The sequence below is a fragment of the Bos javanicus genome, chromosome 21 (genome assembly GCF_032452875.1).
Source record: "Bos javanicus breed banteng chromosome 21, ARS-OSU_banteng_1.0, whole genome shotgun sequence".
NCBI classification, from domain to species: domain Eukaryota; kingdom Metazoa; phylum Chordata; class Mammalia; order Artiodactyla; family Bovidae; genus Bos; species Bos javanicus.
The window spans coordinates 64710486-64737282 of NC_083888.1; the positions used below are offsets into that span (position 1 = coordinate 64710486).

A 26797-nucleotide genomic window follows, 5' to 3' on the forward strand; every position below is an offset into this window, starting at 1 on the left:
GCAGGGAGGCCTAGTGTCTCGTGGGGAGTGGGCTGGGAGACTCTCTGGAGATGAGGTCAGTGTGATCTGACATCTGTGAGGTGACCTGAAACCCATCTGTCTCTACCTCTAGGACGTCAGCCTGGCACCTGGCACAGTGTCTCCAGCATGGAGAGCGGCGTCTGGCAGAGGCAACGCTGCAACACACATCGGTGATACAAGTGAATCGAGTGTGGGACTGAGCATTTGGGCGTCTGTGTGAAAGAAGAGCGCACAAACCACCAAAGCCCCCAAACAAAAAGTCAAAAACAAAACCCAACAAAAACCACGCCCCACAAAAGCAGAAAGAGAAAACAAACCCACAGAAAGCCAAACAACGAAAGACCCAAGCCAAAAACACCTCCACAAACCCCAAACAAGAAAAAAACAAAAAATTAACACCCCCCCAAATTAAAAAAATACAATCCCCCCAAAACACAAAAACCCAAACAAAAAACTCCCACAAAAATTTTAAAAAAGCACAAAACTCCCCAAACAAGAAATCACTCAAATAAAAAAAATTAAAAACTATATAAGCTACCCCCTCACAAAACATAAAACTCATAAAACCAAAAAAATAAATTAAAAACACAAAACCCTCAAAACCCAGAAAATAAAAAAATCCATAAACTAAAAAAACAAAAAAAAATTTTAACTCAAAAAACAAACAAAAAAAGAAAAACAAAAATTTAAACCCACAAAACCATAAAACCCAGAAAACAAAACAAGCCAAAGCCCCCAAATCCCCAAAATTTAAACCCCTGAACAAAAATCCAAAAACCAAAAAATTCCCCAAACAAAAATAAAAAACCCCACAAACCCAATCCCCCCGATTTAAAACCACAAAACTCAGGAAACAATCCAAAAAGCAAAAAAATATTTTGAACCCCAAAACGCCCCCCAACCAAAAAAGTTTAAAACCCACAAAAACGAGAAAATAAAAAAACTCAAAATTTAAAACCTCCAAAACAAAAAGCACAACTCCCCCCAAATCCCCAATGACAAAACAAAGAAACAAAACCTCCTCCAAACCCCCCCAAAACACGGAAAGCAAACCACACACACACACACACACAACCAAACCAACCAAGGGTGGTGGTGGGGGGCGGGGGCCCGCAGTGGCGGCCCACGATGAAAAGGAGCCCAACCTCAAAACCATGCACAAAAACCTCTTTCAATAGGTTCATGACATCAGAAGGGTTGCTTAAACAAGGCACAAAAAGCTTCCATAAGAAAGTAAAAAGCCTAAAAGATTCGAGAGAAATTCAACAGAATTAAAACGAAGAACTTCTGTTCATCAGAGGACCATTGAAAGAGTCGGAATCCAGCAGCGGGCGGGAGGTGCCTCTGCCACACGTGTGACCGGCGAGGGCTCTCTCTGAAGAGCTCCAAGTCAATACCGCAACTTGATGGAAAAACACGCAGAAGTCACCCGCGAGGAAGCTCCAGCCGGCTGTCATCCAGGGCCGCGCAATTACCGCGCCCGGAGCAGCCGCTCCGCCTGTGGCCTGGCGAGCTGGGGCTGGTACCCGGGTGCCCGGTGCGCGGAGGATGCGGAGATGCAGGAAGTCCCCGGCCGCGGGGAGGGTGTGGCCTCCCCGCCGAAAGCTGGCCGTGCGCGAGCCGCCCCCCACCCCAGGACCCGCCCCCCTGCGCCCCAGCAGTGCGGTTCCCGGGTCCCCTGGGGGGAGGCTGCACGCTCGGGCCCCCCACCAGCCCCCAAACCCGGACAGGCACGGTCACAGCATCTTCATTCGCTATGGTCCAGGCTGGAAGCGCCCGGACAGCCATCAGCTAATAACCAGATTGCAGCAACTTCACTCAGCCGCCGCCGCGCCGTTCCGAGACAGCCAGCCTTCCGCAGCTCCACGCACAGCTAAGGACGCCTCTCCAAACATCATTGTTTTGGGGGGGTTAAAAAAAAAAAGCAAACCTGAAAAGCACAGGCTAAAAGACAGCACATGTATGTGAAGTTCTAGACCAGACAAGACAAAAAACTCGAGTCAGTTAGGGATGCTCACGGGCTGCCAGATCGGGAAAAAAAAAAAAAAAAACCAACAAAAACCCAAGCAACCTCCATCACAAAAGCCAGGATCCCGGAGACCTCCGGGGGAGGTGGAGGGGGCTGTGATGGGGGAAGAGTCTTGCAGGAAGTTGGGGGGGGGTGTCCTTGGGAAGCTGGCGCACTCAACTTCTTGACCTGGGTGGTGGTCTTCTTAAAGTTAACCTCTAACCTGCAGGGGAATTATTTTTCTAGGTGCCTATCACAGTTAACAACTTTGAAAAATTATGTTGTGGGGGAGAGGCGCAGGCTTGAACAGGTTTGTGCTTGGGTTTCCGGGGCCCCTTCTGCGTCCCGCGTGCCTTGCGGGGCAACGGACCCACTTCGCTCTGTGACAGAAGAGGGGACTGAGGTTCACGCAGACAAAGTGGCTTGCCAAAAGGCACGCAGCAAAGTGGCCATGGCGGAAGCCAAGGCAGGCGGACCGGTGCAGAGGAAGGCAGAGGAGGGGATTAACTTGGGGATTAGCCAAGCAGCGGCTCGCATGCAGAGAGCCAGTTGGAACTTGCTAATATCTGCAAATATTTGAGTGTCACCAGAAGAGTTTTTCAAGCAGAAGCAGGATAGCTGAGTGAGCGACAGGCAGGGGGCCAGAGCAGAGGTGCTGGAGCTGGGGCTGGAGAAATGGACTTCCAGGGGCTTCTATCTGGGGTGGGGAGGTCAGAAGACACCCCGCTTCCCCGACCTCCGTTCCCTACACTTCGCCAATCTCCCTGAAAACAGCCTCGCTTCCTCAGGCCCCCAGGACCCCGCACCTCTTAGAAGGCTCGTCCTATCTGTCCTCCTTGCAAACTTCTATTCATTCTTTAAAGCCTTGGTTCAGGTGTCCCTGCTTCCAGGAAGTCCTCTCTGATTCCCCCAGCCAGTGTCTCCAACCTGGCATCCCTGGGAGCACGTGTGGATGGGTTTGGGTCCCTGTTCTGGAGGGCTGGCCCGCTCAGGGCCAGTGCAGGAGCTGGATCACAGAGAGGGGAGTGAACCCACCTGGGGGGTGAGGGAGTAGAGAGTCACAAAAGCCACTGAGAAAAGATGACGAGGGTAACTAGTTTGCCATGTGGACAAGAAGGTGGGTGGAAGGGCATTCTGAGCAGAGGGAACAGCATGGGCAAAGGCAGAGAGGCATGAAGGGGACAACTTGTTCGGGACCCAGAGGTGGGGCGCAGTATGGGGTGGGTGCTAGGAAGGAGAACTCAGGCAGAGAGGGACGAGTGCAGGTCACCCCAGCTGGGTACCTGAGGATGACAATGAACCCTGCGGTTCTGGGCCCTGTGGTGTGCGTTCTTGTGTGACAAGCATTGGATGAGGCAAAGGACCTGCCGTCTTGGAGCTCAATTCAGATTCCTAGGCCCAGCCTGCAATGTGCGCCTAGGAACAAGAGGAAGGATCCCAGCCCAGGGTCATCACTCTGGACACACAGGACCCCTTCCCTTGGACCACGCATGAATCTTCTCCTGCCTGGGAACCCATAGTTGTACAGCTCAGATGCCCCACAGCGAACATTTACCTGGATCCCTGCTGTGGGCCAGCTCCCAGGTGGGGTCTGTCACCCACAATAGCTCAGGTCATCCTCCCAACTGCCCTACAAGGTAAGGGTGGCTAGAATACCCACTTCACAGATGAGGAAACTGAGCCCCAGAGAGGGTCAGGACTTTGCCAGAGGACCCCACAGCCTGTGACCTACACCGTGGGGGGGCCATGCTGACCAACTTCCCCTACATCCTTTAGGGCTTCTTGGTCCTGGACTCCTGACACTAATTGCAGGGCAGAACCTCACAGGGGCAGCCCCAGCTCTGGCCAGGAAGAAATAGTCTGGAAAAGCCCTTGAGGGAGCTCTGAGACCACTCATGGGGTGAGAGGGAGAAGAGGGCAAGAGGTGCCCCAATTCTGGGAGGCTACACTGGGTCCTGGCCATATGGGACCCCCCAATCCCACCAGTTCTGGAACTCTGCTTCTGCTGCCCGAGTGCAGCCCACAAGCCCGGGCCCCGGCCACTGCCACCAGTCTTCTGGGTTTGGCTCAGGGAAGCCCTCTGCCCACCCAGTAAAGAGATGCTCTGTGCGCTCAGCATCTGGGGCAGTGGGTCTGCCCACCTGGCTGACCTATCGGCCTGTGTTCCTAGCTAGGTGGGGCCACATCTCTGTCTCTACTGCCCAGAGCACAGGGACAGGTGCTCCAGCGTCTTGGCTGGGCATGGAGAAAGAGGGAATGAGACAGAGGACCTTAGAGGGCTCTCCCCCCACCCTGGTCTCAAGGTGCCCCATGAATGGTGCCTTTTTTCCCCAAGTCTCAGATAAGTAGGGACCCCCCCTCCACAGAGAGCCCAGTCCAGTGGGGGTTCTGGTGAGATACAGCAATGGGGGTATCGGGGAGGGTCCTGGGGGGTTCAGATCTGAACTCATCTACATGGCCAGAAGCCCAGAGCTCCCCCTGGACCTTGACCAGGACTAGGTGGGCTTGGCCGATGGACATTTGAGACATTTGGATCTGAGCTCCTAGGCTCTAAGAGCCTGGACCCCTCCTTCCATCCCCAGACAGATGGGTTCTGGTCCTCGGGGACCCACAGGGGAGGGCTGCACTCCAGCCCAGTGGCCAGAAGATGGCCCTGCTCTCATGTCCAGCCTGGGGCCAGTCCGTGTGAGCCCACCTGTCCCCAGGCTCCCACCTGGGCATGCCCCAGTGACCCATCCACGGCAGTGAGGATCACTTGGGAAGGCCCCAGGACCCTCCCCGAGACCCAGGGACCCGTCCTGGAACAAGCTGGGCTCTGCAGGCTCCCCACCCCTTGGGGAATGGGTGCATCTGCTACCCAGCGTCCTCCCCAGGGATGCTGATCCTGGTCTTAGGAGGGGGAAGGAGGAGAGGTGGGGGGAGGGGAGGCCAAGAGACCCCCCCACCCAAGCCCAGGAGACTGTCCTGAAACCCAGAAGCCAGAGCTGGGCCTCCTGCCCACACGAAGTCTAGGTTCAGCCTTCGGAAGGAAAACAAGAGGGGGGGGGTCGTGGGGGGGCGCGCAGTATTCCCAAAGTGGGGGTCAGGGGGCTCGAGGGAAGTTATGAATATTCAAATCGACCGATCCCGGGCCTGACACGAAGGGCGCCCAGTTGGAGTCCACCGAGGCTCAAAGTTTAGCACCAGGAGGGAGGCCGAGGGGAGCATTCCCCAGGCGCCGTCGCGGGATTCCCCCAAAATGGCTCCAAGACGCGACGGCCTGGCCAGCAAAGAGGACTCCATCCCCCACCCCCCCCATCCCCTCCCAGTCCCACTGAGGCGTAAACTTAAAAGCTCAGAACCAAGAAACTGTCAGCTGGGGGATGGTGGGGGGCGGCCGGCGCGGGGGACTGGGTGCGTAACCGCAGAGCAGAGACCCCGAGGGTCCTGGGGGACAATCCAGAGTCCAGGGCAGGGCCCGGGGGATCGCGGAGGCCCGCGCGCGCGCGCCGGCCCGGCCCTTGGTGGCGCGCCCCCACCCACAGCCGCAGTGGCCCCAGCCCCGCCGAGGACCCCCGCGCGGGGCTCCCCGCTGTCTAGTCGCGCGCGCGCCCACACACGCACCACACACAGGCACACCGGCCCGGGCCAGCCGCGCTGGGCGGCCGCGGACCGTAGATGCGCTCGGGCACAACAGTTCTCTCCCCTTGCCCTCCCCAGCGCCCCCATCCCAGACCCCGGCCCCGGGAGCCCCGGCACGGAGGACGCTCCACTCACCTGAGTTTCTCCATGTCTGCGGCAGAGGCCTGCGAGAAACCAAACGAGAGGGTCAGCAGGCAGGAGTCGTGCGCTCCGCGGCCGCGCCGAGCGGGGCTGGGCACCGCGGGCACAGCGGCGGGGCACCCGGGCGCGCCTCGGTGGTTGGGAAGTCCGGCCCGCGTGCCCCCAGCCCACACTCACCGGCCGCGGTCCCCGGGACTCAAGGGGTGCGCGGGGCCTCGGCCGAGTAACAGGTGAGCCCGCCCGGGCCGCCGCGCACCGAGTTACGCCCCCCGGGGAGAGGAAGGGGCTGGCCCGGGGACTCGGGACCGCACTGCCCGAGGCGATCCCGGTCTCGCCCGCCCGAAAAAGAAGGGACCCGGCCCGACTGCATTAACTCTCCGGAAGCTGCGGCCCCCGCTGCACACCCCCCCACCCTGCCCCACCCCGCCCGTTAACCCTTCCAGCCCCACGTTCCCTCCCGGAGGAAGCCAAGCCCGGAATTGCAGAATCTCCGAGTCGGAGAATGTTCAGACCGGGCAGTTGGGGTCCGTACAGGAGTGGAGAACCAGACACGCTCGCGAGCCGAGGGTGCCAGCAGTCGGGACCTCAGACTCCTCAATCGGGGACCCTTCTGCCCTCAGCTTCTGGGGTCCGGGCCTGGCTCGCCCCTCGCGGGCCCAAGGGATTAACCCCTGCGCACTAGGTTCGCCAGCGGGGCTCCCTGCCGGGCTTGCGCAGACCCGCCCGCGCGCGGCTTGGAGACCCTCCCCGCCCAGCCCCGCGCCGCCGGGCAGCCCCTCTGCTGGCCGGGCGGGGGGCCCACCCGCTGTTGTTAACCCTGCGGGCGCCAGAGAAACACTGGGACCGCGAGCGGCCCGGGCGGGATCGCACTTCCTGCGCGGAGCGGGGGGCGCGGGGAGGGCTCTCCGTCGCCCGGGAGAGGCCGCTCCCGGGAGCTTTCCCCCGTCTTCCCGTACAATGCCTTGGATTCAAGGGGGACCGGGGGAGGGGGCTGCGCCCAGGGACCACGCGACACACCTGGGAAGACTGATGACTGCCCATCCCGGCCCCTCGCGCCGGGCGCCGCCGCCGCGTCCGCCGGGAGCGCGCTCCGCTCCGGTCCGGGCCCCACGCCGCCTCCCCCACCGCCCCGCCGGGCGAGGGCGCAGCCCGGGCCGCCAGAGCCGAGCTGGAAGGCCCGGCCGGGGGCCCTCCTCCAGGCTCCGTCACCAATTCCCCGGGTGCTCGCTCGGGCCCTCCCGAGATGCCCCTGGCCTCAGTTTCCTCACCTGCGAGCTAGATTTGGGGGCGGGGGGAGCAGGACGAGGCGTTCTGTTGCCCTTCTGCATCGCAGACTGCGGAGGGGCTGGGGTGCGGGAAGGGATTTCAGACGAAAGGATCCCCGAGGCTTCTGGATTGGCAGCCAGACACAGTCCCCGACGCTCTAAAAGTTGTCGGAGCCCACGAGCCCAGACCCCTCTATATACCCTCCTCCCCCAAGACAAGGAGCTGGCCGATTGGCCAACACCTCCCCGACGCCCCCTATGTACCCAGGCCCACCTTTCCCGGGTTCCCATCAGCGCGCTCAGCACACTTGATCCCAGCATACAGCAGGCGCTCAATAAACACGGACGAGGCATGCTTGAATCCTACTCCTCTGTGGCGTGTCTTTCCCTGCCTCTTCCCTTCTGGCTCTGAGTTCCAGGCAGGAGTCCTGTCCCTTCACCAGGGCACCCCCAGCACCCGGCAGGCCTGGCCTCCACCCCGCCAACGCAGGGTGGGAGGAGCCCTGCGTTGCCAGGGTCAGCCCCAACCCCAAAAGTCCAAGTGTTCCATCATCCACCCACGGGTGCCTCACTCATTCATTAGCTTGGGGCTTGGTTCTTGGGGTTCGGAGGCGGCAGCAAATGAGGTGAGCCCTGCCCTCCAGGGGCTAATGGTTGAGAAATGAAACCGTGGCTCCTGTCCCAGGAGTCCACCCACAGCAGAAGGGCTGAGGTCACAAGGACACCACCACCCAGCAGCCCTGTGTTCGTCATCGCGCTGGCCAGCTCTTCCTCCAGGAAGCAGTCTCTCCCATTGTACAGAGGAGGAGAGCTGAGCCCAGAGACTCAGCCCGGCTGGGACTGGCCCCCAAGCCTCAGGGACCTTTCCCACCCAGAGGCTGGGGACACTCCTCAAATGTCTCCGGTTGCCTCCATCACTCACAGTGAATGACCTGCCAGAGAGTTTGTCTAAAATTAATAAGCATGTATTAAAATTTAATTATAAAAATCTAGCATTTATTATTTATATTGAATGTTTCAGCTCATCTAAAAGGCCTGTCTGGGATTTTTCTCCCCCACGAAGGGACTCTAGGAGAGGACGCTGAGTCGCCCTGGTGGCAGGGGGGTGGCCGGTGGGGGTGGGACAGAGGTTGACAGGGAAGAGGGGGTGGGGACCCAGCCCCAGCACCTTAGCAGCCTCTCCCTTCACTCCGATGATCCAGACCCTGAAGCCTGGCTCTGATCCTACCAAGTCTCACCTTCTCCCCAGATCCAGTGCCCATGTGGTCACTGCTGTCCTCATCCTGAAAGACCGCCTCCTCCAGGCAGCCCTCCATGGAGGAGACCCAGCCGAGTTGTTGGGTTTGGCTTCCACAGCAGGTCTGTGCTCCCTGGGGCAGGGTCTATGTCTTTCCCAGCCAGCTGTGTCCTGGCTGTGTCCCCCCAGCACCTCACCCAGGGGGTGGGAGTTGTGTGCGAAGCTCTGGGAAGTCGAGCCAAGAGCAGTTACAGCTGTGTGCGCCTGGCCCCATGGGGAGGCGCTGTGCCTTTGGCGGCGGTCTTGCAGTTGAGGCCAGGGCCCTGTGTTCGAGTCTTAACTCTGCAGTTCATAACCACGAGATTCGGGGGGTATTCCTGAGATGAGGAAACCCAGCAGGAGCGTGAATGGCCGGCTCTGAGTCCCCTGAGGTTAGCTGAGGGCTGTGGATGGGCTGGGCAGAGGAGACCTGAGGGGCACTGCCCGGGCCTCAGGCCAGAAGTGGCGCCTCGGTTACAGGAAGGGGCAGCTGTGGGGATCACAGCTCTGAGGGGCCTGTGAGCTGCCCACGGTCCCCAGCGTGAAGTGAGGCAGCAGGAAATAGCCTCAAGGCTCCATCGGGCCCCTCCAGGGACCCACAGGCAAGGGAGGCCCCCAGTGGTCTCCTGATATAGATGGGAACCCAGGTGGGCACTCTGGGTCTCTCAGAGGGACAGTCCATCCCCGCCCTGGGTGCCGTCCCTCCAGCTCACTCCAAACTCACAGCCCTGTGCCTACTTCTGCAGCAGACCTGTGACGTTATCACTGTCCGCCCTGAACTGGCCTCTTGTCCCTCTGGGTGGTCCAGCCCCTCTGGGTGGTCCCACCCTCCTGGTGGTCCAGCCGGGTGGCCATCATCTTTATTTCCCAGCCTCACACAAGCCCTCCTTGCTGGCTAAACTGGACGGTGCCACACATCTCGGCCTCAGTCCGCCTCCTCCTCCCATGTCTCTGCCGTGCTGGTCCCCCGCCGCCCCGACTGCTTGCCTTCCCACACCCCGAGCCCTATTCTGATCCCCCGCTGACCACCGGAGCCCTGCTGCCTCCCTTTCCTGTTCCCCAAGACTCTGAGCTTCCGGAGGGCCAGGTACAGCCCCTTCTACCCTTGAGCTGCCCGCTCTGTGGCCAGCACGGCCAAGGGCCCGTGGAGGGAGGCAACTCTGGGTTACAAGTCAGGCCTCAGCCAGGGGTTGGGAAACACGGACTTGGCCCCGCCTAAGCCTCTGCCCACACCCCACCCCTGCCCTTCGCTTGGCACACACTGGCCACCGTGCTGGCCCCAAGCTCACCCAGCTCACTTCTGCCTCAGGGCCTTTGCACTTCTTCCCTCCTGGATCTCTGCAGGGCTGGGGCCTTCCTTTCTCTGACCACCCACCCAGAGGAGCTCCTCTCTCCAGCACAGGGTTTCTCATCACACCCTGTCCCTTTGGACTCCACTCCTTTGGCCTGCCCCTGAACTCCAAGCGACACCCCTGACGGCAGGGGCACCTCTGCTTCAGCCACGGTGTCTCTGTCTCTAAGGCCCGGTACCGCGGCCTCCAGTGAGCAGGCGGTGACACCCGAATGAATGCAGTTGCTCTTTCTCCCCAGCCAGTGGCATCTGCTCTCCGCCTCCAGCAGCCTCTGGTCTGCTCTCAAGGTCCCTCATGGTCTCACTCCCATGCCGGCCCATGCCCCCCCACGCCCCCAAAGCTTACCATCATGCTGGGGATACCCGAGCCCGCTTGGCACGCAACATATATGCACCCACACAGATCCCTGCCCAGGGAAGCCCTCTGCCAAGTGGGGTCAGCCCTGCTCCGGCCCCCACAAGCGGATGTGTGACTCTTGCTGGACCATCTGGCCCCGTCCTATTACGGCCCTCCTCCACCCCCGAGTCCCATAATACCTGAAACCTCAGCGACAAGGAAAACGAGGCCAGGTCAGAGAGGGGCCTGCCGGGTGCTCAGGCCCCCCCTCCGACTTGCCCCATGACCCTGGGCGAGCCCCTGTCCTTCCAGGAGGCCTGTGCTCAGTCCCCTGGGCCCTCCTGAGATCTACTTTGAGCCCCAGCTCCCTTGGTTTCTTTGGTATCCTGCTCCCTCAGCCCCTCTTCAAGGGGAGGAAACAAGCCCAAAACTACAGAGGGCAGAGGTGGCGGAGAGGACCAGATTCCAGATGTGGTCAACACAGTGGCCGCCCGCCTCCCACTGATGGAGTCTTGAGCCTCCCGTGCAGCTATGTAACTTTGGGCAAAGCCCCTCAGCCTCTCTGAGCTCAATGCCTCATCTAGGGAGACTGGCAAGTCTTCAGAGGATGCTGTGAGCGCATAGTGGCCCTGTGAGTACACGGGACTGTCTTGGGGGCAGGGCTGGAGAAGGGCTGTGGCGCTCCCGAGCCAGCCTTTTAACGCCATCACTCAGGGTGGACCCTCTTCGAAGAGGTTTTCCATCACTCCTTGCCTGCTTGCGTTCATTCAACAAACATTCCCTCTGGGCCCTGTTCTGGGGACTCAGCAGCACACAAACTAAACCAGAGGAGCGTCTCTACCCTCATGGTGCTGATATGCCCACAGTGGGAGGCAGACTGCCCAGGGCACCGTGGGGTGCCCCTCCTGCCCTGAGTTCAGGGGGCATCCGTTCATCAGCGGGGAGCAGAGATCGAGTCAGGGGCCTTGTGTGCCGTCGTCAGAACTCTGGCTTCTATCTTGAGAGGGTGGGAAGACCCCACCCAGCTGAACAGAGAGGTGCCCCTCGGGCTGCTGTGTGGAAGACACCCTGAGGCTTGAGTGCGGTGCCCCGAGAGTCCAGCTGGAGGCACCCAACACAGTCCAGGTGAATGGGGCCCAGGGTGGAGGTTCGGACATCCCAGCGGGGCCGTGGACAAGAGGGTAGGGGACAGGGGTTTGGAGCTCAGAGGAGGGTCCAGGAGATGAGGATTTGCATGTGGTCCGCATAGAGACAGCACCTGAGCCCCCACACTGGATGAGACCACCAGGGAGCCAGCCCAGATCGGGGACAGGAAGGACTCTGCTGAGTGAGGGGGTTCAGGGAGGAGCAGAGCCAGTCCAGGAGACTGAGAAGGGGCAGCCGGGGAGGTAGAGAGGCCGGTCTCAGGGCCTGTTGTGCTGGGCACACAGCGATACCTTAGTCGGAACAGAGCTGAGCGCTGATGGACAGGGGAGGGGCGGGTCCTGGCCCAAGGCCCCTCAGCAAGTTGGGGACTTGACCTCAAACCTTGGCTTGGGGCTGTCCCCACACGGGGCCAAGAACGTCCTTCCCCTTGGCGATTCGGGAGGACCCCGCTGCGGGCCAAGAGGTGCCCTGTCCCCTCCCCCAGCCACGCCCCATGCTTCTCCGAGTGGCCAGGGCAGGGCCTCGGGCCCCCAGCCATGTGCCAGTGCAGATGGACGAGGCCCGCGGCTGCAAACTGGCCTCCTGAGCTAAATCTGGCCTGCCAGCGTGTTGTATTTGGCCTGTGAGAGGGTTTTAATTTTTTTTTTTAAACATTTGAGCCAACATTTAAAAATTGGGAGCGTTTACATTTTAAAATCCGTATTTTTGGCTCCTGCTGAAATTTTGGAAGATCTGGCAACTCCGGCCCACATTCCCACGTGGCAGCAGTTGGGGAGCAGGGAAGCAAGCAGCTGCCCCCTCCAGAGGCACCTTGGGGGTCCCCCACTCTCCGCGAAGCAGTGCTGTCACACCTTAGGCTGGCCGCACCAACTGGGAGCCTGGGGCCCCGTGGGTGGAGGGGCTTGCCTGAGGTCCCACGGGGGGAAGCCTCTTGGGCAGGACCCAAATGCAGCCTCAGAGACTCCCAGGCCTGGCCTCTGGGGTCTTGTCACCACCCCCTGAAGGCTGCTGCAGAGCCCCCAGCCCTCCTCTCCTTCCTGGCCACTGGCTGGTGCCTCCGGCTCTTTTCTGCCCCTTGTGTTCTCAGGAAACCCCTGGCTCAAGTCATTCACACTCTAGTGTGAGCAAACCTTGGTACCAGGTGTGTGATGGTGACAGTTTGGGGTCCCAGAGACCTTCTACCATAGCGTCTTGTATGCTGGACAGTGAAGCGTCAGACCAGAGTCCCCCGTGACCCCTCAGCCAGACCCGGCAGAGGCAGGACTAGAGTCCACCTCACCTCCACCCTGCTTTCCCCAACCCCAGCCTGGATTGCCGCTTCCTCCCCGAAGGGGTTCACGGTGTCACTCCAGGCACTGACTTGAGAAATGGCTTTCAGACCGATGCCAGGAAGCCAGGGGTCTGCCTCCCCGAAGCTCCAGCTTCACCCTGGGAACTGTTCTGGGGACACAAGCCTGTCCAGGCCAGGTGGAGGGGCCGTCTTATCACCTGCATGGCTCCCATTGGCCCCGTGATCAGATTCCTGCTGCATGCAGGCACCTGCACGCATCATCTCCCATCCCCGCCACGCACACAGCCTGGAGACACCGTGGGATGTGGCTTGTCCCGGCTCACTGAGCCAGGGCGTAGCCCAGCCAGGACTCTGCCGAGCTCTGCTCGCTGAGCCTAGATCTGGTCTGTGGAATGGGCCTGATCCCGGCATCTGTCTCACTGGCCTCTTTGCAGTATGTGATGCAAGGCTGGAGGTGACCACACATGATGCTGGGGTGGGGTGGGGGGCTGACGCCCACCTCCCGCTTCAAGGTGCCGATGCCAGCTCCTTGGAAAGGACATTTTGGCCGGGCCCCAGGACAGAGCCCTGCCCCCTAGCACCTGCTGCGGGGTCCTGACAGGTCCCAAAGGCCCCGTGCAGCCTGGCAGCCCCGGGAGGCATGTGTGAGGAGCCTTGAGACAGAATCCTCCAGAGGCCTGAGCATCATGGGGCTCCCCCGGGACCCAGTGGTCCCCAGAGTGAGGGGGCAGGGTGTGCAGAGCCCAGAGCAGAGGGGAGTCCTGGATCGCCAGGCCCTTGTGGAGGAGGCTGGGGACACCAGGCTTACTGGGTGATTGCTGGACACTTTCCAGGGACAAGGCAAAAGAAAGCTCATGACCACTACTGCCCTTCCTCGGCTGGGGAAACAGGCCCAGAGCGGGTGGGTGACCTATCCAGGTCCTTGAGGTGACTGTACCCTGAGCTGAGAGCTCACTGGCTGCGCTCGGCCCAGCTGGTGGGAAGGGCTGGTGGGCTGCAAACACCCGGAACCCCCCAGCAGCCATGCCACTTCTGGGCTCTCCCTGGAGAAAGAGGACGTCAGATCACTGGAGGCAATGACGCCAGGGAGCAGGGCTGCAGCGGGGAGTTAAGGTGGCTGTATCGAACCCTGGCTCCTCCTGTGACCTCCCCTCACCTCTTCCCACGCCCCGCCCTATATGTTGGGAGCACAAGGATGGCACCGACCCACGAGGGTGGGGGTGCACCAAGGTCAGGCACAGAGACAGAACAGCATGGGCAAGCGCTCAGCAAGCATCAGCTCTCTCTTACCGCCCAGGACTTTGTTTCCACAACAACCCCTCAAGGCTTCCCTGGTGGCTCAGGGAATGCAGGAGACACAGGTTCGATCCCCAGTCCGGGAAGATTCCCCACATGCCTTGGAGCAAATAAGCCTGTGTGCCACAGCGATTGACTCTGCGCTCTAGAGCCTGGAAACCGCAACTACTGAGGCCCTGCTCTGCAACAAGAGAGGTCACGGCAGTGAGAAGCCAGCAGACCACAGCTGGAGAGTGGACCCACTCTCCGCAACGAGAGGTCACAAAAAGCCCAAGAAGCAACGAAGATCCAGTGCAGCCAAAAAGAAGTAAATAAATGTAACGAGAAACAGAACCCCTCCCCGAAGGGAGGTCATTCTTGGGAGGGGTCTGGTCGAGATCTCCATTGCCCTGGCCCCGTGGCCTGACCTCGGTCCTGTGCCTGGTGTTGTCAGGAGGGGACGATGTTCTCAACAGCCCGTAAGGACCTGCCCCGGCCCCAGGGGACACAGATAGTTTGGGAGATGAAGGTCAGTCCCGTGGTGGGGGTCCTGCCACCCTGACGCACTACATAACCTGACCCCCCAGGACAGCTGGGGAGGTCTCACCAAGTCTTCCTGCCCATCTGTCTGAAGTCAGAGAGTGTGTGTGTGTGTGTGTGTGTGTGTGTGTGTGTGTGTGTGGCGCGTGTGTGTCTGGAGGGCATGCTGATGTGCTATTTAAATTCAAAGACCTCAGTCCAAGTCCAGACTCCCCGGGAGGCCCCGGGGCAACTCAGGACCTCAGTTTTCAACTCCATCAAATGGGCAGCTGTGAAGGACCTGGGCCTACCTGTCTGCCTGACAGGGCCGTGACATCCTACCTCGCATGGACACGACTGATGTTCAAAACCTCAAAGGAAACATCAGGAAATCCTGTGGTAAAACAGCGAGGTCTCTGCCAGTAGGGGAGTGATATTATTATTATTGCTATGAATATCCTTGTTGTCTATTCATGCATACTCCAGAAATCGCCTCCTGCCCTTAAGCCAGAGGTTTCATCCCAGAGGTCCATTCTTTGGGTTCTTTGGGCCTTTGCCATTCCAGTGACTATGAAAGGGGGGGTGAGGCGGGAACTCGGGAGGGTTGGCCAGAGCTGGTGGGGAAACGGCCCCCGAAGGGAGCAGGGCGGGGGCCCAGCAGACCTCTGTCCGCTGTCGACTGGGGGATGGGCGGGGGCTGAGACTCACCCGGCCCGGAGGGCTCCGGGGGGAGGCAGCCCGGCCTCCACGCTTGCTGCTGCCCACGCGAAGCCCAGTGGTCTCCATGGCCTGGCCCGGCCCGGCCCCACTCGCAGCCTCCAGGGCGATCTCCGAGGAGAGTTGGGGGCTCAGGGCCAGGATCTTCTCTGGGGCGGTGGCTCCGGCGAGGGCCTCCTGGGCTGGGCCTGGGTCTTGCTCACCAGGGGAGGGCTCCGGGCTGCGGCCCCTGGGCCCCCGAAAGGCCTCCAGCGTCCCGGGGTCTAGCACCCGCACAGCAACCTCATCCAGGAACTTGGAGAAGGGCAGTCTGGCCTCCCGTCGGCGGCCCAGCCAGGCCAGGGGGCCGGGGGCCGGTCTGCTGCCCGTGCCCGGGAGCTCGGCAGCGGACAGGGGGCTGGGTGAGGCTTTTGTGGCTTCCTGGCCAGGCTGTGATGCTGCCCAGCCGGGGTAAGATGGTGGGCCCTTGGGGTTCTGACCTGAGGTGGGGCTCGGTTTGCAGCCTCTGAGGTCCTCCCTGCAGGCTTCCTTCCTGGGGGCCTCAGCCCTGGGCTCCGTGAGGGAGCTAGGGCCATCCTGCCTGGGGCTCCCGGGATCTGGGCCCTGTGCCTGGGAGCCGGCCCCTGAGAGCATCCTCCTCTGTCAGTCCAAGGTCAAGCCTCTCCAAGTACCTCGCTGACCCCCACTTCCCTCTTCCCACGTGGCTGGGGGCCCTACACCCTCTGGGAGGGGGGGTGGTGCAGGGTCACTGGTCTCTCACTGGCCAGAGTGATCAGCTGAGCGCCCGCCCCCATCGATTCAGACAACACGTGGCAGGGGGCCTCCCGCCCCCTAAATTGATTCTTACTAAATGGGAGCTGGGCTTCAGGGCTTAGAAAGTGCTAGAGAAGCAAAGGTCATGTCCTGAGCTCTGCGTCTGCCTGGGGAGGCAGCCTGAGCTGAATGAACACCCGTTATGTGTCGGAGGGCAAGCCTCACAAATGCCACTCACCATGTCTCCTCATCTCTGCCAGGTGTGAGTTGGGCTCAGGGACATGGGTGAACATGGGGCCTGAAGGAGGGGAAAGTAGAACTGCCTCCATCTGGCATAATAGCAGAGTGTGGTAGAGACTGCTGGCTCCCCACTGTCATCCCACTCTTCTCCTTAGTGAAGAGTCCTCCTTTTATTCTGGGAGGCAAGATTTCCCAGGCTCCTTTGTAGCCAGGGGTAGCCAATGAGATATAAACAGAAATTACTGGGTGCGACCACTCCTTAAAAGGAATCAGATAGCTTGCCGGTGCCCTTTTTGCTCCCACTCCCAAACTCTACTTCTTATATGGAACATGCAAGTGATGGTTGGAGCTACTGCAGCTATTTTGCATCATGAGGCAAAGTTGAGGCAGAAGCCACATATAAAGGCTAGAGGAGCAGAAAGACAGAAGAACCTGGGTTCCTGATGACCACTGAGTCATCACACCAGCCTTGGACCACCTGCCTCTGGCACTGGCACTTCTTTAACTTGCGAGAAATAACCCCTGTCTTATTTAAGCCATAGGTATTTCCAATCTCTGTTACTAGCAGCTGTTTGCAGTTCTTCACTGATACACCGGGGATAAGGTTAGGAATCACAGTTGACAATGCTATGAGCAAGAGCTTTTGGCAGATGGGGGCCCAGAGTGTAGTTAGCTGGGGAGTGGGGAGGGGGAGATTACCCCAGAGAAGGGCCAGAGCTAGTCCTGGGCACTTGCTCTTTTGTATGAAGGGAGACTCACTGATGCCTCTCAGGAAGCCAGGAGTCCAGGCAGGACTCCTTCCTGGGATGCAGCTGCGTGAGTCAAAGGACAGCTCACCAGCGGGTGGCAGCCCCAGGCCTTTGGCCGTGATCCCCAGCCCTGGTCTCTGGTGCTGCTTGGAGGATGGCCTAGGCTGTCTTTAGCGCTGCCTGCCTGCGCTGTATACCTGGGGCCTCTGCCTATCTGGCAAATACTGGATGCCTCACACCGAGTGCTGGGGACCCCTTCTTCTCTGAGCTCAGCTGAACACCTTTCTGAATGTCTCATAGCACCTGTGACTGAACGTCTGAAAAACTTCATGAGCTCAGCTGCCCAGGTCAGGGATGGAAGCTGCCTGCACCCTCCCTCTCCCCCTCCCCTCACCGTGCCCCTAACCACCAGGCCCTGACCATTCAGCCTCTCTCAGACTGGCTGCCTCTCTCCATCCTCACCATCACCTAGCTGGTCCCAGGTACCACCATGTCTCACCTGGACACCTATAATCACCTCTCCCTGGGGCCACTAACCCCAGCTTGGTCCACTCCACAAACAAGCTAGTGTGAACTTTGAAATTCACAGGCCAGATAATCAGATGATGTCACATATTCATACGCCCTGCAAGGCCCTGATGGCCCAGGGTCTTCTCTACCCTCACCCACAGAACACCCCAGGAACTTCCATCTACTTCCTGAACGTACCAAGCCCTCACTGGTCTCAGGGCCTTTGCACTTGCTGGTCCCTCTGCTGGGGAGCATTCTCCCTTCCCCTCCTTGGCATCACCTAACTCCCATCTACCTTTCAGGGCCCCATCTACCTTACTCCTTCCACCCTCCAGATCAGATCAGGTACCCCTGCGGCAGCCTTGTATCATGACCCCTAACTGTAACTGACATTTTCACAAGAATCTGCTTATCATGTGCCCCTAGAAGATGAGCTCCATTTTACCCCAGCTCTCCGCACAGGGCCCAGCACGTTGGAGGCACTCAACCAGCAGTTCTCAAATGAATGAGTAAGTGAATGCACCCCAATGCTGATGCTGAAGCTCCAATCAACTGGCCACCTGATGAGAAGAGCTGACTCACTGGAAAAGACCCTGATGCTGGGAAAGATTGAAGGTAAAAGGAGAGTGGGGAGGCAGAGGATGAAATGGTTGGATAGCATCACTGACTCAAAGGACATGGATTGGACCAAACTCTGGGAGACAGCGAAGGACAGAGGAAGCTTGGCGTGCTGCAGTCCATGGGCTTGCATGGAGTCCAGGCAGGACTTAGCAACTGAACCACCACCACCATCCCGGGTTCAGACTGTCCGTTCATAAGCATCTGTGGCCTGGTGTGAACTTCCTCTGGCTGGGCACGGGACAGGAGAACATGGGAGTCAAGGGCCTGAGGCTCTTGGGAAGGCCATAGTGTCCCTGTCCACTTCTGCTATCCTCTGAAGGCCACCTCTTTACACTTGGATAACCCCCTCCCTGCAGCAGTCATCCAGCCCTGCTCCACGACCGGTGTGAACTAAACTTGGAGGCTGGCAGATCCCGGGTCAAGTTCACCTCCAACACCCCAGCTGACCTTGGGCCAGTCACGTCCTCTCCCGATCGCCAAATGCCAACTAAGCAGCACCCAGCCCCGAACAGTGATGCAGGAGAGTGTACAGGGCCTGCTGGGAGCCTTCGGCATGGAGCCCAGCATCTCGTGGGACCCCAGGACCCCTCAGCCCGGGGGCTCTCAGGTGGCCACTCCCCTGCTACATGCTGTCACAGGAATGTTCCGGGGGCCTGGCCAGCCAGTTCTCCGAGCCTCTCCCAGAGTTGCCGGGCTGCATCAGACAAGTTCCTGTTGTCATAACAACCCACTGGCTCTCAGCCGCCTGGGCCCGAGGCCCCAGAGGATGCTGTCGGCGGCTCACAGCCGGGGCCTGCTCACCTCTCAGCGGCCTGGGCTGCCTCTCCTGAGAGGGCTTCCAGCCCCTGCCTCTTGACTCATTTGCTCCGCCCATCTCCTCCTTTCCTGAGCCCCTACTGTGTGCCAAGCTCCACAAATCCTCACCCAGTCCTGTGAGGTGGGCCAGCCGTAAACTCTGTCTTATGTTTAAAGGAGCAGGCTCTTGCAGGGGCCGAGTGACTCATCTGAGGTCACGGGGCTCAGATGTGGCAGACCCAGAGTGGGGGCTTCAGGCCCTGTTGCACTCTGGGACCCCCACAGCCCCTCCTCCACCACCCAGCCCCACCTTGCCCCCAAGGATGGGAAGCTGGCCAAGGTCTGTGAGCTCTGAGGGAGGGGGGACCCAACTTCGGGTTGTCTCCTGGAGCTGGAACAGTGAGAACTGGTCCCAGGGCACTGGTGGGGCCCTGCGGAGCTGGGGGGTGGGAGGTGGGGAGGGTGGGGGTGGGAAGGGCAGGTTGAGCATTCACTAAGCGCTCCAAACATCACCTTGCTAACCCTCATGGCAACCCCCACCCCCAAGCTGGGACGTGCCACGCCGTCTCTTGGAGCAGGACCCAGGCTGACTGGTAAACAGCACGGCCTGCCACACGCCAGAAGCCGTAGGCAACACCCACAGGAGCACAGCTGCCTTCCAAGCCTCCCTCGTTCCAGTGCGGAAGTTTCTATTACAGCCCCCTCCTTCACAGACGAGGACATTCCAGGTCTGAGGATTCTCACGCTTTTCACCACGCTGCCTCTGCTTCTGGCTGTCTCTGTGCTGGCCTGAGAACCCTCAAGGGCGGCCGCAGCCCCGGCATCCGTGCCCTGGGGCGTGCATTCACACCATTCATCTGCTAGCATGTACCAATCTCCACACGCCTCCACGCCTGCGCCTGCTGTCCGCCACCCATTCCTCCACGTATCTATCCTCGCATCCACACGTCCATGAGGAAGGGTTGGGGCCGAGTTCAGAGTTCAGAGTTCAGGGGCATGCACTTGAGCCATCCAGACCTTCCAGGAAGTCTCCCGGGACATGGAACTCCCTGCAGGAGTCCCTGATTGCTTGCCTGTCTTTACAAGAGGCCACACCGCGGCCTCCTGGCTCCCTGAGCCTGTCTTCCAGCCTAACTGCAGAGGCCTCCTGGCCCCCTGCCCTCCTCCCAGTCCTGCAGCCTCCCTGCTATGGGATCATGGAACGGGAGGGTCTGGGGTTACGTGAGCCTGGATGCTCCACCCACCCACCTCAGTAACCACTTATCCGCTAGCCGGTACCCACCCATTCGCACACTAGTGCATCCTTTCGTGCCTGCACCTGCCACCCACCACCCGTTCATCCGTGTATCGTCATTTGTGTCTTGTATCCACGCATCCATCCGTCCACCACGGATGCAGCCACCCATCAACATGTGTCCATTTCTGCAGTGATCCGCCCTTCCACGCCTGTATCCATGCATCACTAATATATCCTCAAACACTTATCCTTGCGCTCTTCCTGTATCCATCCACCCACTCCTCTGTTCTTACATCCATCATTTTATTGACATTATTCAAGTCCCCATCCATCCACCCCAGCATCCACGCATTGACTGAACCCATTAAGCATCCATCCACTTTCTCATGCCTGTATCCATCCATCCTCTGACGTGGACTCCTGTATCCATCCAGCCCTTTATCCATTCGTCCGTTGACATCTATCCATCCGTTTTAGAGCCTTCCATCCACACACGTATCAGTCTTGTCATATGAATGAGAAATCCATCCGTCTATCAATCCACTCTTATAGCCATCCACCGATATCTTCTATCCATTCAGTCCTATCCGTATCAATTCGTTCGTTCATCTACTCATCCATCCCTTTCTTAACACTTAGGTCCATCAGTCTCTCCTCTTGTGCATCTATCCCTCTAGCTTTCTAGCCATCCATCCACTGGTCTGCCCTGCCACATGCCTCCCACCATGACCATTCGCCTACAATCCACCCACCGGCCTCTGCAGTCCACCCCACATTGCTTCTCCACCTGGATGCGCTGGGATCCCAGCATGGACCACCAGAACCATGACTGGAGCTTTTGGTGTCTGTCTTCCCCAGGCAGGACCAGGTTTGGGCCATCCACATCCCTGACTCGGGTCAAGGCTGCTAGTTGAACAGATGACTACAGTCCCATGGCCTGGCTCAGAGCTAGGCACGAGCTGATGCCCCCCACCCCCCGCAAGAAGCCCCCAGGGGCTGCAGTGGGAGCCTCCAGATCCACGGCCTGTTGGGTTGGAGCCACTGCTCGGCCCCTCTCCTGGCTGGGGGGCCGTGAAAACCACCATCACCCTCCTAACACCGTCATGCTAGGCAAGGTCTGTGACTCCTGGCAGACTGTGAGATCTTGAAGGGTGAGGTTTGTGTCAGATTCACCTAAGTGGTCCCAGTGAACGGGGCGGAGTGGGGGACACAGGGAGAGTGTGCTAAGGGGGATGGAGAAGTCATCCACTTACTCCTTCATTCTTGCAGTACTGAACCGGCAGAGACAGCTCTGGTCAGCTCTTTCTGCCCCTGGCTATCACCAAGGGCTTGTTCTCGGGCCATGGAAGCCACTCCTCTGAGAGAGGCGTTGTGCCCCGGAAACTGAGCCCCAGAGAGGGCAGGGTCCTGCTCAAGACCACACAGCAGAGGAGGAACTAGAACCCAAGACTCCAGACTCCCATGTAGGCCTCGCCCCCTAGCAGGCTAGTGACCTGCTCTGGGGCAGGAGGGGGAGCCAGGAGGGGGACGCCAGGAGCAATTCTCAGCCAACCCAGCAAGCCTGGGGTCACCCCTGGATTTGTCCCCAGAGATCTCTACCTGCATGAGGGGAAGGTCCTCGCCCAACACACACACACACGTGACCTCCACACTTCGGCTGGACCGAGCCTCCTCTGAGGCAGGAAGTAGACAGACCCCACCCAACAGGGTAAGGTGACTGGAGATTCATCCCCTGGAGACCAAAACTCTAAAATATCAATAGCAGGACAATTGAGAGAGGAAGCTAGGCCTTGCCCAGACCACATATTTCTCATTCGCAAAGTCAGGAGACCTCCCCAACCACACATGCGTGGAAAGGCTCCTTGGAGGTCAAAAGGGGACTGATGCTAACTGACGCCAACCACCCATAGGCCTTTGCAGTGGAATCCATCTTGGCTGGGAGATGCGTGCGCACACACGGGAGGAGCCTGAGACACGCCAAATATGGACCCTGCACCAGGCACATCAGAATGACTGGTCAGAGGGAAACCAGAAGAAACGCCCCAGAAAAGTAAGTCCAACTGCCAGGAGGGTGCAACTCTGAGACTGTCTGAGTCTGCCCGTGTCTGTCCACACGTCCTGTACTTTTTTCCTCCTGATAAGCACTTTCCTTGTTTCACTACTCCCCATCTTTGCGGGAATTCTTTTCTTCTGTACAGCCGAAGGTCCAGGGCCTTGTCACTGACCACTGGTCTAGTGGTCATGATGCGCGGCTCTTACCGCCACAGTCTGATCTCGATCTCTGGCCGGGGGACTGAAGCCCTGCTTCCAGCTACTATAGACCCAGGACCACTCTCACCTCCAGGCCTTCACCTCTCATGTCCCCCCATCCTCCCCTGTTCAACTCCCACCTGGGCCCTGGGCTTCACAAGCCTCTGAGGACTTAAAAAATTGTGGACGTTCTCCAGGGGCTCCCCTGGTGGCTCAGACGGTAAAGAATCTGCTTGCCATGCAGGAGGCCTGGGTTTGATCTCTGGGTTGGGAAGATTCCCTAGTGAAGGAAATGGCAACCCACTCCAGTATTCTTGCCTGGAGAATCCCATGGACAGAGGAGGCCGGCGGGCTACAGTCCATGGGGTCCCAGAGAGTAGGACACGACAGCGATGGAGCACGCACGCATGCACGGACAGTCTTCAGCTAAGCCCTCAGTCACCCATGGACTGCTCTCCTCCCCTCATTCATTCATTCTTAACATCCTTAAGTGCCTACGGGAGTGGGGGGCTACTTCAAAGCATTGCTGTGGAGACAAGGCGTGAAAGTGCTTGTATCAGGGCTGGCACATAGTAGCTGCTCGATAAATGGCAGCTCTCTGGGGCCAGAGTCTGTGCCCAAGGGTCTCTGCGGGTGGACAGATCTTCTTCCACACTGCCCTGCCCCGCTTCCACTCTCTGACCCGGAAATGACCCACTCTCCACACCTGGCCCGGTGGGAGGCCAGACCCACAGCACTGAGGCTCCAGGCAGCCCCTGCCCTGCCCACCCAGCATCCCAGGTGCAAAAAGCTCCAGGTTCTGAGGATAAGAGGAACACGGAGCGCAGGAATCTATAAATATGAGACAATAGTCCTTCCGAAAGTGCAGGCAGCCTCCTCTCGCCCGGCACCGGCACTCAGCAACCGCATCTGCCACTGCGCCTGCTTCTCTGTGCCGCCCTGATTATAGTGAGAGTCGGGAAAATTAAGGGTTTTCGGGGACGCTGCCAAGGCCCAGGCTGCTGCCTCCCTGCCCTGTGCGTCACACATGCCAGGCGGAGCCGCCCCTTATCGGCCACTTGCCCTAGCCGGCAATGCCACCCGGACTGGGCGGACGGCACAGCAGGGTATGATGGACTTTCTTCCCCGGTCCTCGCCGGCCCTGGGGGTGGAAGGGACTCTGATGCAGGCAGTGGGCAGGGGAACTGGGGCCCAGTGAAGGGCAAGGACCTGTCCGTGGCCTCTCAGAGATCTAGCGCGCTGGGACCTCCAAAGGAGCCAAGCCCACGGAGAGACCCTGTCCTGCTGGCCCGGAGCCCCGAGGTCTTGACCTCTGGTCAGTTTCCAGTCTGCAAACAGCCCAGGTCTGTGGCTGACCTTGGCCACCAGGGCTCAACCTCTGCAGGCACTGCGTACTCAGCCACCACCGGCCCACTCCTGGGTCCCTACTCTGCTCCCATCAAGCTGGTCCAGGAGACTCCAGGATGTTGCCCACGCTGTTTCTGCCCCAAAAGAACCACACTGGGGACGGGGTGGGGCCCAAACGAGGAAGGAAACACCTCGACACCAGGCAGGAAGCGGAAACGCTAGGGCAGCAATTCCCATCCAACAGTGCTGGGGTTCAGGGAGGGTGGACGCTTCAGTGGAGCGGCCCTGGGGCGCGCCTTCCCCTCCGGAGCCTCGGTTTCCTCCCTTCGAACTGTGGGGAATGGGAGCCCCTTGCCCTGCAGGCGCAGAGTGAGACCTAGAGGGTCCGGGGCCGGCGCAAGCCCACGCACTGCGATCGCTCAATGAACTAGCCCCTGGTCCAGCCTCCTTCTGGCTCCTCGACCTTTCCCGGGGTAGGTGGGGGGGCTCACTGAGCCTCGACTCGCGGCTGGAGGGGGGCCTGCCTGCACGCGGGCCACCCGCCCGGGACAGCGGCAGGTCCCAGATCCCCTCCCCCCGCCCTCCCCCCCTCCCCCCGCCCTGCCCCAGCCTCCCTCCCACCGCAGGGATGCACGTGTTACGGGGGCGAGGACCCCCGCAACTACGTCCCAGGTGCTCGCGCGGGCCTCGCGGGGGGCAGGGCGGCGCGCCTAGGCCGAGTCCTCGCCCCGCCCTGCGAGTGCCCCCCGCGGCGAGCGAAGCATTCATGGCCGGGGCCCCCAGCTCCCACCCCGCGCACCGGCACCGGAGGGGGCGCCACGGGCGGGGGAGCAGAGGCTGGACAGTCACCCCCCTCGCGGGAGGGGGCACGCGGGCCGCCGGCAGCGCCGCGGAGACCGCGCTGCCGCGTGGGTGGCGCCCGCCCCGCCTCCGTGCCCGCGCCCGCGCCCTGCCCTCCGGGCTCGCTGGTACTCACCGCCCGGCGGAGCCGGCCCGGCCGCCGGCCGCCCGTCCACATGGCCCCGGGGCAGCCGCGCGGCTCGCCTGCGCCGCCGCAGCCGCCGCCGCCGCCGCGCTCGGGTCCCGCTGCCGCCGCCGCCGCCGCCCCCGGCCCGCACCCTCCCCTCCGAGGCCGAGCGCGCCCGGAGCCGCGGCGCGGCCGGGGCTCCCCCAACCCCGCCTGGCTTCCCGCAGGGAGCGCCCGCCCCCCGCCCCCAGCCCGGCTCCCCGCCAGCCCCGGCCCCGCGCGCAGCCGCGACTGATTTCGCGGCTCCCCCCGCAGCGCCCAGGCGGGGCGCACTGGCTGGGGGACGCTGGGGCAGGCCTGGGGGCGCGGGGCGCCACGTGCACTCGGGAGCCGGGGAGGGGATGGCGGCCGGCCGGGGAATGAATGAACCCGCGGGAGCATGAATGGTGGAGCGCGGTGAATGAAGGAGTGCGGTGCGAGCTGGGGGAACGAATGAATGAGGAAGGAATGCACTAGGGAACACTGAGGGAAAGAATAGACCGGGCCGCGTTCCCGCTCTGCTTGACCCAGCACACCTGTGCCAAGGTAGCCAGGTGATGGCAATCTTCCAGCGATCTGGAAGAGGAGGTGGCCTCTGAAGGGGTCAGTGTTATCCCAGGAACTTCCAGCTGGAGCACCCTTCTCCCTACCCCTCTCAGAGCCCCAGGCTGGCCCCGTCCTAGTCCTGAAGAAGGGTACAGAGTGAGCCATGGCCCTCCCCCTGAGGCACTGCTGCAAGGTCATCCACGTGGTCCAGGCCTGGCTGGGGCCTCTTCAAAACCAGACTCAGTTCTGAGGGCCTTACACAGGGCACCTGGACAAGTCTGCCAGCCAGGCCGGCCCTGCAGCAGCCAGCATTGGAACCCTGGGAAAAAGAAACATACAAGGGGGCTGGAAGGATCCTGGCTGGTGCAGAGAGAGGTCCCAAAGCACATGCACTTGCCTCCTGCCTTCCCCTGAGACCTATGGTTCACCGTGTTTATGTAAGTCCCAAGCACATGGCATATTACAAGATGCTGCCTATGAATACTTTATATATATATATATCGACTTTTTAAAATCGTTGCAAAAGAACACAAAACTGACCATTTCAGCCATTTTGAAGCGTACAGTTCCGTGGCATTAAGTGCTTTCACTTCGTTGTGCGGTCACCACCACCTTCCGTCTTGTATTTCACGTGTGTGAACTTTGCGGGTTCTATTCACTCATTTAATTGGGGGAGTAGGTGGCTACATTCAGGCACAGGACAGGGCTGTGAAGAGGCACTGATGGCAAGGGAAGTGAGAAAAACAGTGAAGAAGAGACAGCAAAAAGGAGCCAGCCACTGATTCGAGCCATTTAGCGCGGAGGCACAGTCCTCTCTCTCCCGCCCCTCAGGCCCTGGGGACCCTGTTGAGGAACAAATGGAGAGAAGGAGGTGCAGGGAGGTTCGGGGGCTGGGGTGGGCATCAGATGACAAGCCTCCCGCCCGGCACAAAGGGCCTATGATGGGAACGAAGTGAGAAGTGCTGCTGAGGGCGTGGGCTCTTTAAATCCCCCCTGGAGGGCTGTTTTTGGCTCACCTGGGCCCTGGGTTTTCCAGGGTGAGCTGGGAGGCTCTGTGGCCTCTGCTCCTGCCCTTGAGGGTTCTGTCCCCATTCAGGCGCCGCAGAGGGAAGGGGGCAGCACACAGATGCAGTGGGGGCCGACCTCCCGCATGCCAGCCCTAAAGTCCCTGGCCTCCCCAGGTCCCGGGGTGACAGCAGTATGGTGGAAGGTGGGTGGAGGGTACACATAGGGCTCTGCCCGCATTTCCTGCCCAGACACTGGTCCTGCTCAGATGGTGCCAGAACATTCTCCATCAGCCCCGGCTCTGCTGCTGCCAATGCTGCAGATGGCTGGGGGGGTGGGGGCGGGGCAGGGTAGGGGCGGGGCTGCCCAGGCTCAGGCCGCTTGCACACTTGAGCTGGGGGCCTGCTTGGGAAGACCCCAGGAGAGCCCTTCGCCTACACTGCACACCTACTCCCCACCCAGTAAGCCCTCTCTTCTCCCCTCTCCCGCTCACTGATGATGGAAGGGGGGAGAAAGCCAGCATGCTGGGGTGGGGAGCAGTGGTGGTCTCAGTTGACCCCCATAATGGCCTTGTGAGGGAGGTGGCGCTAGCCCTATTTTGGCAGATGGGAAAACTGAGGCTCAGAGAGGCAAAGTCTCTCACCTAAGGCCACTCAGCAAATAGGGGCTCAGCTGGGATTTAGTACCCTGGTCCTTTTGGTCAGATGTTCACTCCTGTTTCAGGTCTCACTTTAGGACCCACCTCTCAGCATCTCTGCCGAGAAGGTCAA

The 26797-nt window shown here is 60.3% G+C and overlaps 1 protein-coding gene across 10 annotated transcripts in view; it reads right to left on the reverse strand.

Moving 5' to 3' along the window:
* The window catches only part of BEGAIN (brain enriched guanylate kinase associated), a 46025-nt gene extending 21513 nt beyond the window's left edge, over window positions 1-24512 (reverse strand). For 2 of the 10 annotated variants that reach the window (XM_061395349.1, XM_061395343.1), the window contains exons 1-2: window positions 7331-7798; window positions 5786-5814 (exon numbers count right to left, since the gene is read on the reverse strand). In XM_061395349.1, the coding sequence (XP_061251333.1) occupies window positions 5786-5799 (14 nt within the window). In that variant the 5' untranslated portion in view covers window positions 5800-5814; window positions 7331-7798. Of the gene's footprint in view, window positions 1-5785; window positions 5815-5968; window positions 6177-6808; window positions 6863-7059; window positions 7282-7330; window positions 7799-24446 lie in introns of those variants that run through there. The other 8 variants (XM_061395345.1, XM_061395340.1, XM_061395350.1 and 5 more) reach the window with 6 other exon arrangements.
* Between the last annotated feature and the right edge of the window lie 2285 nt (window positions 24513-26797).